This window comes from Eptesicus fuscus, chromosome 7 (assembly GCF_027574615.1).
Source record: "Eptesicus fuscus isolate TK198812 chromosome 7, DD_ASM_mEF_20220401, whole genome shotgun sequence".
Lineage (NCBI taxonomy): Eukaryota > Metazoa > Chordata > Mammalia > Chiroptera > Vespertilionidae > Eptesicus > Eptesicus fuscus.
The window spans coordinates 742,672-755,960 of NC_072479.1; the positions used below are offsets into that span (position 1 = coordinate 742,672).

The 13,289-nt window shown below is 40.4% G+C and overlaps 1 protein-coding gene across 1 annotated transcript in view; it reads right to left on the bottom strand.

Moving 5' to 3' along the window:
* Positions 1-227: 227 nt before the first annotated feature.
* BCL2L13 (BCL2 like 13) overlaps positions 228-13,289 on the bottom strand; it is a 153,729-nt gene continuing 140,667 nt past the window's right edge. The window contains exon 7 of the mRNA XM_054718667.1: positions 228-3,787. Coding sequence (XP_054574642.1) covers positions 2,990-3,787 — 798 coding nt within the window. The 3' untranslated portion in view covers positions 228-2,989. The remainder of the gene's footprint in view (positions 3,788-13,289) is intronic.

The window sequence follows — 13,289 nt, forward strand, 5'->3', positions numbered from 1 at the left end:
GCTGCATTTCATACAAGAGATGGGACACAGGAAGAAGAGGTATCAAGGATGACTTTGGTGGTGCATGTGTGAACCAGATGGTCAGCGGTTGTTTTTCTTCATCTAGAAAGCTTTCTTTCTAGAGGGCAATGATGACCACGAGAGTCCCCCTAAGGCACACTGTAGAAATGGATTTCTTTGGGCTCAGAATGATCATTGTATTACAGTCAGGCAGAAGATAAATTGGCATCCTTTAATTCTAGTATTTTTCTTAAACATTCACTAGCTTTTTGCCAAGTGGTCAGAAATCATTGTATTTAAAAGAACAGTAAAGAAGAGTTCTATAAGACTAAAAAACTTTCCCTCAATAGTTCAAAGAATGAGAAATGATAAACGGTGATATTCTTAATTCTGCATTTGAGTTGGATTTATTGTGAATTGTCCCTTTTTCTTAAATTTAGGTGCTCTATAAGTCGGGACAGAAGGGAACAGCCTCCTACTACCAGCCCCCATAAAAAAAAAGGGTGGGTGACAAATGATTTTCTTTTAAATATAATAGCAAAAATAGGAGCTGGTGTAAGAAGCAGTCTTATTAGGGTATTCCCTTCCACTGCCAGGGCAGAGGATAAGGAAATGAAGAAAAAACGTGGACATTGACCATCCTATTAACTCAGGAACTTTCAACAATTCGATCTAGAGAAAGCCAATGGAAAAGAATAGCTATTTACCATTACACAGCAAAATCCAATTGGCCAAATAACTTTGGATTAACGTTCAAGAGACGGGAAAATAAAGCAGCAATGGTAGCATCGTATCACATGTCTTATTCTTTTCTTTAATGGAGAACACAGACCCAAATATCCTAAGCCACATATCTCTCTAGCAGCTCAGAAAGGAACTTGGTTTACATTAGTGCTTAAATGTGTTCAGCCATTGGGTTTGAGGATACAGAGTTTAAAACTGTGAACTCTGGAAGGAAAATATTTTATTATAAATTAGAGGCCCGGTGCATGAATTCATGGACTGGTGGGGTCCAGCCGGCCCACCCCCATGGGGGCCATGGGGGGCGGGGGCCAATCAGGGGCAGGGCCGGCCGGGGCGAGGGGCTGCAGGTGTTCTGGTTGTTCAGCTGTTCGGTCAATTTCCATAATACTCTTTTATTATATAGGTGGTGGGGGGGAGTTAAGATAACACACCAGTTTGCTCTCACCCTATGCAAACACAGTGTAGCAATAAGAACACAGAATAATCCACTGCAACAGTCAGAGCCCAAGAAGGAAGTAATTCTGTACTACATGAATCCCATTTCCCCCCTCACCCCTAGCTGTATTAATCAAGGTGCACCAAAATCTTTAAAAACATCACTCCCTAAATGGGACACTAAAACTCAGAACATAAAGATATACCCCATGATAAAGCTGAAGTGGCACACAAACACACTTCAGAACTTTTCTTGACCGACTTTTAAATAGCACTGCTTTAGGGAGAAGATTTAATTTTTAAAAATATATTTTAAAAAGAAAGCACATTTAAAACATCACATTTTGGTGATCGGGATAAGGTAAAGTAATTTTACTACAAATTTCACGATCTAAAAAAATAATTTGTTACATTTACTAAGATAAATCTGAGATGACCTATGTATCCAACAAGTATGTCGTGCATAGTGACACCATGATCCTCAGGCATAAAAGACACTTCTCACCCTTCCAGAGGTGGGATCAGCCAGATGCAAGAAAATTATGCTGATTCTCAACTAGTACATATAAATTAGGATCATTTTGGTTTATCACACTGGCATTTGGACTGTGAAGATTTCAGTGAAGAAGCCTGAAAACCAAACTAGAAATCGAGGGTAACCAAGAAAGTCAAGCTTCTCTTTTCATACTTTTTATTTCAATGATATTTAAGAGACTTTCTGTATTTCATATGAGTTAAAATTCATTGGTCTGTAAGCCAAGTATAAAAATGCAGTAAAGGACTGCAAAGGAGTTAGATGGTGGACCAGTAACACTAAGGCCAGATAGTATAGGGGAAAAACACACTAGCCCAGGTTATAGACAGTGACCATCCAGCAAGGGAGATGCTGCTGGTGGGTAGCCATAAATTCAGTACAAAAGAGCTCCAGAGGTCATTTAAGCCATTTTCCTGCTTCTACACGAGACAGATCTCTCTCTTGTCAGTTACTTGTCATAGCACTTACAGGTAGGGAGCCCCCTCCCCTCTTTTTACAGATTACTAAAGGCAGTATCTTTACAAGGTGAAGCTATAAGCAGCATCAGAGACTTGATAGGTACAGAGCAAGCACGCTCAATGGATCTTAGGAGAAACCTGGGGGTGAAGAGGAGGAGTGTGGTACCTGAGAAGCAGCTGTGACATAAGAGGAGAATACCCTCAGACTATAGGACTAAAAAGATGGGGAAGATAAAAAAGCCAAAAAGGAATGACTGCAAACACAGCATGTTCATCAGAAAAGATGAAATTCCAAGGGCAGGACCGAGTCAGTAGCTGAGGAGCACACAGCTGGGCCTCTTGCCTGGGAACTTCTATCACAGATGCTCCTAAATTAACCCTCTCCCTCTAAAGCTGTGGCCCATAAGAGGGAATAATTTTACTCCCAGGGACATTTGGCAATGTCAGGAGATATTTTTGGTTGTAACAACTGGGGGAGAGTTGCTACTGGTATTTAGTGGGTACAGGCCAGGGATGTTGCTAAACACAATGCACAGGACATCTTCCTACAACAAAGACATTTCAAGATATAATTAATGCAGATATTGAGAAACCTGTACCAGAGGAATTACTTTACTCTTACGATCCAGAATCTACCACGAGCCAAGGCCTTTGGAACTTACAATCAGACAAACATGAACACCCTCTACCTCAAGCGAAAAATCTCCAATTATCCAAGAGTGTTCCACAAATGTCCAATCATCTGCTGTCAGTTCAAATTCAGTCACTACAACTAAAACCTAATATCCTTTTTGTCTTATTTCTCTTCTAAAACATGCTATTTCTTTCTCAGAGCCAATGCTACTCCAACTGCCACCGCCAGGATAGCAAAGGCGGCAGCCCCTCCAAACAACAGGATAGACTTGCCCTCAGACAATGCCATAGACTTCTCTTCCCCAGCAGGGTAGGACCCTTTCATAAGACTCTTTTTCCTTATAGTCATCTCTTCACTCAACAGTGTTTTTGTGGGTTCCAGTATAGGGATCATCTCCTCTCGTTCAATAGGTTCAATTATAGCGGCTTTCATCTCTTCTTCATCAAGTTCTATGAACAATGATGTAGCTGGGCTGACTTTCTCAACTGCAGTCATTTCTGTGTCAGATTCTCTCATGCCCAGTAAGGAAGTGGCAGTGATATGTGGAAGCAAGGGAGCTGGGGCTTTAGCGAATGCCTCTTGCAGTTCCTTGGTTGACAAGACTACAGATGTCATAGCAGCCTCTTCCACACCCTCAGGTATTTCTTCTTTCTCAACATGCACAATGTCAGAATTAGAAGAATTGTTTTCACTCTTCTCTCCAGCCCCATTGCTATCTAAGCTTTTTACTTCGGGATCCATTGTGATCTGCTGCCAGGACTCAGGACCCAGGGACACTGGTAGGCTTTCTGTATGCCAACTCTGGCTGGCTGACAGGGAAATAGGTAAGCTCTCTGACTGCCAAGAAGTAGTCACAGTTGGAGACTCTGGAGGACTGACTTGTCCAGAGTTGTCACTGGGCAGGATATAAATGTCATTGCTATCTTCGGCAACAACTTCAGGGTGTTCCTCCTCCTTGGACTCAAGATTAAAGAGAGCGCCCTAGAAAAGGAGAAGGAGAGTCAATACAAAGAATGGTGAATATATTTTAAATAAATGTAAATCTGGAACAAAAATTATTTCCTAAACTGAAGTTGCAGGAATAAATACATTATTTAAACCTACACACTCTCTGGATTAAGTGCATTTACTTACAGATCAATGCAGAGGAAGAATTTTTAACAAGATGGTAAAACATTTTAAAAAGTTGATTTATACTCAATTCAATTATTAATGCAAAATAGAGAAAACAAAGACAAGACAACCTTGCTCTCAAGGAACTTATGACTTAATAGGATACAAAAATAATGCTTTACCACAGTCAAAGTCTAATTAAGAGTTCAGATGGGGAAATGATTTTTTGGTAGACGCTGGAGAGGGCAGGGAGATGACTGAAAGCTTCATGAAGGAAGCAGCATCTATATGGACATCTGAAGATTGGGTGAAAGCCACAAAGAAGATACAATACAAGCAAAAGCATAGAAATATGAAAAGGGGGAATAGGAAGTAGCTCAGCTTAATTAGTATAAAGTATACATGAAGAAGAATAGAAAGTTCAGTTAAGATGCACCGTGAGGAATTTGACAGAGAGCTAAGAAATATGAACTTTATTCAATAGGAAATGTTTAGTCAATTAAGTCTTTGAGCTACAAAACAACAAAGCCCCATTTTACAATTACTTTGACAGCAGTAGCAGAATGGAGGGACACCAGAAATGTGGGACTCTTGCTTCCCTCCTTTAACAAGAGTCTACAAAAAGCAAATAGTATCATTTTTCTTTTCCACATTTAACAGGTTAGTTTAATAGGACCCTATTGCAGTGTTAGGCACTGGAGTTATAAGAAGAATGAGACCCAATTCTTGTTCTTAAAAAATTCACTGTCTAGCCCTAGCAGGCTTGGCTCAGTGTATAGAGTGTTGGCCTGTGGACTGAAGGGTCCCAGGTTCGATTCTCAGTCAGGGGCATATGCCTGGGTTTCAGGCTTATGGGGCATATAGGGGGCAGCCAATCAATGATCCTTTCTCATCACTGATGTTTCTATCTCTCTCTCCCATGCCCTTCCTCTTTGAAATCAATAAAAATATATATATATTTAAAAATTCACTGTCTAGATGCAAAATTGGCATATGAATAGTGAATTTCAGTATGATATAGATTTTAAGATAGGTGTATGCACAGAGTGCTAGGGGAACCCAGAGGTTAAGAAATAATGAAAAACACAGGAAGAGAACCAATTGAGTGTAATGTCAAGAGATCTACAGGAAATTTTACAAAAAGTTTGGGTGGCACTCATAAATGCCACAGAGAATTTAAATAGGATATGCAATTCCTATTTCATTCTGTGATTACGGCTGACGTAGACTAATTTTATTCTTCAATCAAGATAAAAAAAACTTTCAGTGTTTACTAAGTGTCTAATATAAATCAGTAGTCCCTCTAATCACCCCACTAAAAAGAGAAAAACAGATATACAACTAAGCAAATCACATGATCATAATGTCAACATTATGACTGCCCGACATTCTACCTCAACCCCTACTTCAATGTCCTTAAGAAGTCCTGAAAACCTGGGTGCCATGACCGCGGGAGCCGCCGCTGGGCCCACTGCTTCAAACCAGGACCCCGCAACCAAGCAACCTGCCACCAAGCCCGCCATTGCAGCCACAGACCCCATGCGACTCGACGCCTAGATCCTTTGGTAAGAGCAAAAATGGGGAGACAAAGATACAACCCCCAAAGCTAAGAAAAGGAGAAGTCACCAGGAAATGTACTGAAGGAAACAGAGGCATGCAACATGTCAAAAAAGAATTCAGAGTAAGAGTTATACAGTTTCTAAATCGTCTGGATAAGAAAATCAACAACTTATGTAAGAATAAAGAGGAAATAAAGAGTGATATAGCTACAATAAAATACACTAAGGAAGGTTTCAACAGTAGACTAGGAGAAGCTCAGGACTGAATTAGCGAATTAGAAGACAGGGAAGCAAAACACACACATTCTGAAGAGCAACTGGAGAAAAAAATTAGAAAGCATGAGGAGAGCCCAAGGGAGTTTTGGGACAACATGAAATGAAGCAACATATGTATATTAGGGATGCCAGAATGACAAGAAGAGCAGGAAGGATTAGAAAACCTATCTGAAGAAATAATGTCAGAAAACATCCTGATTTGAAGAAGAAAACATTATACAAGCATAAGGAGTCACAAACAAGATAAACCCAAAAGAACAGCACCAAGACATGTCATAGTTACAATGGCAGACGTTAATGGCAAAGAGGGAGGCTTAAAGGCTGTAAGAGAGAGAGACAGAGAGTTACCTACAAGGGATCTCCCATTAGATTATCAAATGATTTCTCAACAGAAACACATCAGGACAGAAAGGAATGGAAGGAAGTATATAAAGTGATGCAAAGCAAGGGACTGAATCCAAGAATACTCTATCCAGCAAGGCCATCATTCAAAATTGAAGGGGAAATCAGGAGCTTCACAGACAAAAAAAAGGCTAAAGGAGTATATCACTATCAAGCCAGCAATGCAAGAAATGCTAAAGGTATTTGTAAAAAGAAGAAATAGAAAGAGAAGAAGGAACACAGGCACAAAACATAAAAATGGATACAAACAAGTACCTAACAATAATAACCTTAAATGTAAGTGGACTAAATGCTCCAATCAAAAGACATCGAGTGGCTCAGTGAATAGAGTGTCAGCCTGGGGACTGAAGGGTCCCAGGTTCAATTCCAGTCAAGAGCATATACCTTGGTTGCTGGCACATCCCCAGTAGGGCATGTGCAGGAGGCAGCTGATCGAAGTTTCTCTCTCATTGATGTTTCTAACTCTCTCTCTCCGTTCCTCTCTGTAAAAATCAATAAAATATATTAAAAAAAGAAAAGAAAATTGAAGCTCTTGTTTTTTTGCGGCCCACATAAACTTAAACCCTGTTTATTTGGCCTGTCAGCTTTTGAGTTTGACATGCTTGCCCTAAAGACTCCAGCAAAAAATTATTAGAATTAATGAATTCTGGAATGTAGCAGGATACAAAATTAACACCAGAAATCTATGGCTTTTTTTATGGGGTTTATGGAAAGAGAAATTAAAAAAACAATCCCATTTACCATTTCAACAAAAAAAAAAAATTAAGATACCTAGGAGTAACCCTTTTGTATGCCATAAGTGTCTATAGATGCTTTAAAAAGTCATTTTCCATGAGACTTATAAACTGAAAATATTCAAGAACATCCGAATTGTAATATATTTATTTTTATAATATTCATTGCAAATTGATTTTTAAAATTAAATTCAAAATATCATGGCATGTGGGGATGGTTTCCATTTTGGACCTGTGGCAGTTAATGGGTTAACTAAGGAGGTAAAAGACCTGTACTTGGAAAACTCTACGACACTGGAAAAAGAGGTAGAAGAAGAAATAAACAAATGGAAGAATATACTGTGTTCATGGTTTGGTAGAATCAGCATCTTTAAAATGTCCATACTACCCAAAGCAATCTATAGATTCAGTGCAATCCCCATTAAAATATGAACAGCATACTTCAAAGATCTAGAAAAAACTCTCCAAAAATTCATCTAGAATAAAAAAAGACCCTGAATAGCCACAGCAATCTTGAGAAAGAAGAATAAATTTGGAGGGATCACAATACCAGATGTCAAGCTGTACTACAAATCCACTGTTCTCAAAACTGCCTGGTACTGGCACAAGAACAGACATATAGACCAGTGGAACAGAACTGAGAACCCAGAAATCCACCCAAGCCATTATACTCAATTAATATTTGACAAAGGAGGCAAGAGCATACAATGGAAGCAAGACAGTTTCTTCAACAAATGATGTTGGGAAAATTGGACAGATACATGCAAAAAAATGAAACTAGATCACCAACTTACACCATACACAAAAATGAACTCAAAATGGATAAAGGACTTAAACATAAGACGAGAAACCATAAAAATCTTAAAAGAATCCATAAACAGCAAAATAGCAGACATTTTTTGTAGTTTTACCTTTACTGATACAGCTCCTAGGGCAATGGAAACTAAGGAGAAAATAAACAAATGGGACTACATCAAAATAAAAAGCTTCTGCACAAAAGAAACCATAACAAGAAAGCCCACTGCATGGGAGAACATATTTGCCAATGTTATTTCTGATAAGAGTTTAATCTCCAACATTAACAGTGAACTCATACAACTTAACAAAAGGAAGATAAATAATCCAATAAAAAAATGACCAAAGGAACTAAATAGACACTTTTTGAAAGAGGACATACTAGGGGATATGAAGTGGTACTCACTGTGGTTTTGATTTACATTTCCTTAATGACTAATGATGCTGAACACATTTTCATGTGCTTACTGGCTATTTGTATATCTCTGGAACATGCAAATCTGTTGCCTATTTTTAACTTGGCTTGTCTTTTTATTATTGAACTTGAGGCCCAGTGCATGAAATTCGTGCTCAGGGGACAGTGTGTATCCCTCAGCCCAGCCTGTACCCTCTCCAATCTGGGATTCCTCTCACAATCCAGGACTGCTGGCTCCCAAATGCTCGCCTGCCTGCCTGGCCGACTGCCTCTAACCACTTCTGCCTGACAGCCTGATCACCCCCTAACCACTTCCCTGCCAGCCTGATCGACACCTAACTGCTCCCCTGCCGGCCCAATTGCCCCTAACTTGCTTTCCCTGCTGGCCTGGTCACCCTTATCACCCCTGCCAGCCTGGTCGCCCCCAACTGCCCTCCCCTGCAGGCCTGGTTGCCCCCAACTGCCTTTCCCTGCAGATCTGGTCCCCCGCAGGTGCCCTCCCTGCAGGCCTGGTTCCCCCGCAACTGCCCTCCCCTGCTGGCCTGATCGCCCCCAACTGCCCTCCCTTGCAGGCCTAGTCCCTCCCAACTGTCCTCCTCTGCTGGTCTGATAGCCCACAACTGTCCCCACCCCTGCTGGCCATCTTGTGGCAGCCATCTTATGTCCACATGGGGGCGGCTATCTTGTGTGTTGGAGTGATGGTCAATTTGCATATTACCTCTTTATTATATAGGACTGTTAAAAGACTTAACATTTGCCCTGGCTGGTTTGACTCTGGATAGAGCGTTGGCTAAGTGGATAGAGCAACTGAGGGGTCCCAGGTTTGATTCTGGTCAAGGGCACATGCCCAGATTACGAGCTCAATCTCTGGTAGGGGACATGCAGGAGGCAGCTGATCGATGATTCTCTCTCATCAGTGATATTTTTCTCTCTCCCCCTCTCCTTTCCTCTCTGAAAGCCATAAAAATATATTTGAAAAAAAGACTTAACTTTCATTCTTAAACAAGACTGATACACAGTTGGATATTAAAGTAACCAACTGTTTGGGGGTTGAATCCAAAGAAAGCATACTGGTACAGGTAAAGTACCAAAGTAACCAGTAACCTATGCTAGTTTATTTTTTAAAAAGCTTTCTTTAAAACACACACACACATATTTTTATTGATTTTTTTAAAGAGAGACCGGAGGGTGAGGGAGAAGGAGAGAGAGAGAAAGAAAAGGAGAGAAACAATGATCATCAACTGGTTGCCTCCTTCACGCTGGGGATCGAACCCACAACTTGGGTGTGTGCCCTGACCTGAGAATTGAACCAGCGATCTTTTGGTGCACAGGATGGCACTCAACCAACTGAGCTACACTGGCCAGGAATAGTTATTAAAAAAAAAAAATCTCTGCCATTAAAAAAAAGAATAAGAAAGATCTCTGCCATTAGTGCCATTCCTCATATATTCCTATATGGGTCATGTTTTCTTGTCCATTCAGCCACCCGATGTCTTTTGATTGGAGCATTTAGTCCGTTTACATTTAAACGTTATTATTGTTAGGTACTTGTTTGTAGCCATTTTTATTTTTTGTGCTTGTATTCCTTCTTCCCTTTTTATTTCCCAAGTTTCAAATCACACAGGAGGAAAAGAGACACAGCTCTAATCTTAGAGGATTCCATCTCTTTTAAACTCTCATTATATTTTCATCAGTATATTCCTATATAATAAAAGTCTAATATGCTAAGCGTCTGGTCATCCAGCCACCCGTTCAACCAATCAAAGTGTAATATGCTAATGGTATGCTAAAGACGCTCAATCACTTGCTATGATGTACACTGACCACCATAGGGCAAATGCTCCGACCAGTAGGTTAGTTTCCTGCTGGGGTCTGACCAATCGGGATAGAGAAGAGCCAGACATGCCCTGGAGCCCTCACCAGCTGGCCAATCTCCTGCGTCCCTCCCTGGCCCTGATCATGCACCTGTGGGGTCCCTCAGCCTGGCCTGAACCTTCTCACAATCCAGGACCCCTCAGGGAATGTCAGAGAGCTGGTTTCAGCCCAATCCCACAGGCCAGGCTGAGGGACCCCTCTGGTTGTAATGTAAAACCACTCAACAGTTCTGAGAATATCACCAATGACCAACTGCAAAGAGTTCCTTAACAAACAAAAGCAGAACATAAAGACCATATACCCATCAATAGCAGATCACTAATTACAGCCAGCCAGAAGGTAATGCTTATCCTACTGAAGAATATAAACTACAAATACTACTTCTACATAATTTCTCTGTGTTTTCATATATTTAATCATTTATTTTAGCTAGCATCTATCTCATCACATGCCTTTCTCTCTATTTAATCGTTAATTACTAAATATGTATCTCAAAATACTTATTCTTAAATATATCTAAATATATTTTCCTCTTCTATCAACATTTTCTGCCATTATTCTAATACTAGAGGCCCGGTGCATAGATTTGGCCCAGCTTTTTGTCATTTCCATTGCCTGAACGATATTTTTCCATCCTTTCACTTTCAGTCTGTGTGAGTCCCTTGTTCTGAGGTGGGTGTCTTGTAGACAGCATATTTATGGGTCATGTTTTCTTATGTGTTCAGCCACCCGATGTCTTTTGATTGGAGTATTTAGTCCACTTACATTTAAAAGTTATTATTGTTAGGTACTTGTTTGTAGCCATTTTTATTTTTTGTGCCTGTATTCCTTCTTCCCTTTTTATTTCTTCTTTTTAAACCCCGCCCCTTTAGCATTTCTTGCATTGCTGGCTTGATAGTGATAAACTTCCTTAGCCTTTTTTTTTTTTTTGTCTGCAAAGCTCCTTATTTCCCCTTCAATTTTGAATGATAGCCTTGTTGGGTATAGTATTCTTAGTTTCAGTCCCTTGCATTGCATCACTTTGTATACTTCTTTCCATTCCTATCTGTCCTGATGTGTTTCTGTTGAGAAATCATTTGATAATCTAATGGGAGATCCCTTGTATATAACTTTCTGTCTCTCTTGCAGCCTTTAAGATTCTTTGTTCTGAACGTTTGCCATCATAATTACGATGTGTCTTCGTGTGGGTCTTTTAGGGTTCATCTTGTTTGGGACTCTCTGTGCTTGTGTGACTTTTTTCTTCCCCAAACCATGGAAGTTTTCTGAAATTATTTCTTTATATAGGTTTTCTAACCCTTGTTACTCTTCTTGTTGTCTGGCACCCCTATTATTCATATGTTGCTTCGTTTCATATTGTCCCAAAGCTTCCTTAGGCTCTCCTCCTGTCTCTTAATTTTTCTCTCCAATTCCAGTTCAGTTTGCGTGTTTTGCTTCCCTGTCTTGTAATTCGCTAATTTGGTCCTCCGCTTCTCCTACTCTACTGTTGAAGCTTCCATAGTGTTTTTTATTGTAGTTATATCACTCTTTATTTCCTCTTGATTTGTACATAAGTTGTTGATTTTCTGATCCATCTGGTTTATGAACTATATGACCCTTATTTTGAATTTTTTTTTTCTGACATTGCATGCCTCTGTTTCACTTAGCTCCTTTTCTAATGATTCCTCCTTTTCTTTCCTTGGGGTATTTCTTGGTCTCTACTTTTTTGCTCTCACCAAAGGATATAGGTGTCGAGTCGTGCGGGGGCTGCTTTTTGGGCAGCAGTGGCTACTCGGGCAGTGGCTGCTCCTTGGGCAGTCATGGCAGCGGCTGCTCCTCAGTTGGCAGTGGCTCCTTGGGGAGGCGCTATTCGCGTGGCTGCTCGCAGTAGTGGGTGGGGTGCTTATGTGGCTACTGCTCCTCGGACTGGGGTGGGCTGCCACAATTTAATCAGCACTAACTGTGGGCCGGGCACTGTGTCAAGAACTATAGTTATGACAGTAACTGAAAAATAGGCACCTAACTTTTGATTGCTGTACAGAGCATCAGGTGAGGCATGAGAAGATAACCCTTGGAATTTTTCACCAAGAGGAGAAAAGGCTGGGTTGTGTATCCACTGAATCCTGTCCCAAACTGGTTGAAGGTTGCTTCTTAGGGCAGTAATTCTTGTCCTTGCAATACTCACCACCCATAAGCCAATCAAAATCTTGTGGCTTTCTTCTTTTTTTAATATTTTTTTTATTGATTTCAGAGAGGAAGGGAGAGGTAGAGAGAGTTAGAAAAATCAATGATGAGAGAGAATCATTGATGGGCTGCCTCTTGCATGCCCCCTACTGGGGATTGAGTCCAGAACCCAGGTTTGTGCCCTTGATCAGAATCGAACCCAGGACCCTTTAGTCCACAGGCCAACACTCTATCCACTGAGCCAAACCAGGAAGAAGACTTCCTGTCTTCTTGAACCTGTAATCCTATTTGGAGATGAAAAGCACCACTTCCCAGCCAGCTGAGCAAAAAACCTGGGAGTTATACTGGATTCCTCTTATTCCTGAAGTAGTTGTTTCTTACTTCTGGGAACTATGCTATGTGCATGCGAGTGATAAAACACTCTCATCTCTGCCCTTAAAGAGTTTCAAATATAGTTTAAAACCTAGTTAAGAAGATAATCACGGAGTACTCTAGGAGCATGGAGGAGAAAAACTTACTTGGGAAATCGTGAAAGGCTTCTTAGAAGAGAGAACATCAAAGCTGCATCTTAAAGAATAAGAATTGCCGGACCAAAGAAATGAGAAAGAGGCAGCAGAAAAGTGTAAATAAAATCACAGTGCCAAGCAGTATCATAGCATATACAGGCAACTACAAGTTCTTCAGTAATCCAAAGCATAAGATGAGGAATATAGAAAGATAAAGGTGGAGAAGTTGGAAAGGTCAAGCATGATGCCAATGCATGGAAAGCAAAAGGCCTATCTATAATAATAAAAGTGTAATATGCTAGTTAGACTGGATGTCCTTCCGGGCAAAGCCAGGGCTGCGAGGGAAGCCCAGGTCCCAGGTGCCAGAGGGAAGCCAGTGCCGGCAGCTGGGGGAAAGAAGGCCTATGAATCTCTTGCATCGGGCCTCTAGTCTGGATATACAGGTGTACTGGTTAATAATGTGGATTTTTTTCAATAGATGGAGTTACACGTATGTTGATATATAAGCAATTTGATATGTATGCTATTTTGTTGTATTGCCAGTAAGCTTCAAAACTTCATATGTCAAATTTTCTGGAGGTATAAACATTATAGATATTTTCACATAAAATGTCAAATTTCATGCCAAAAAAAAGAGCATTTGCGGTA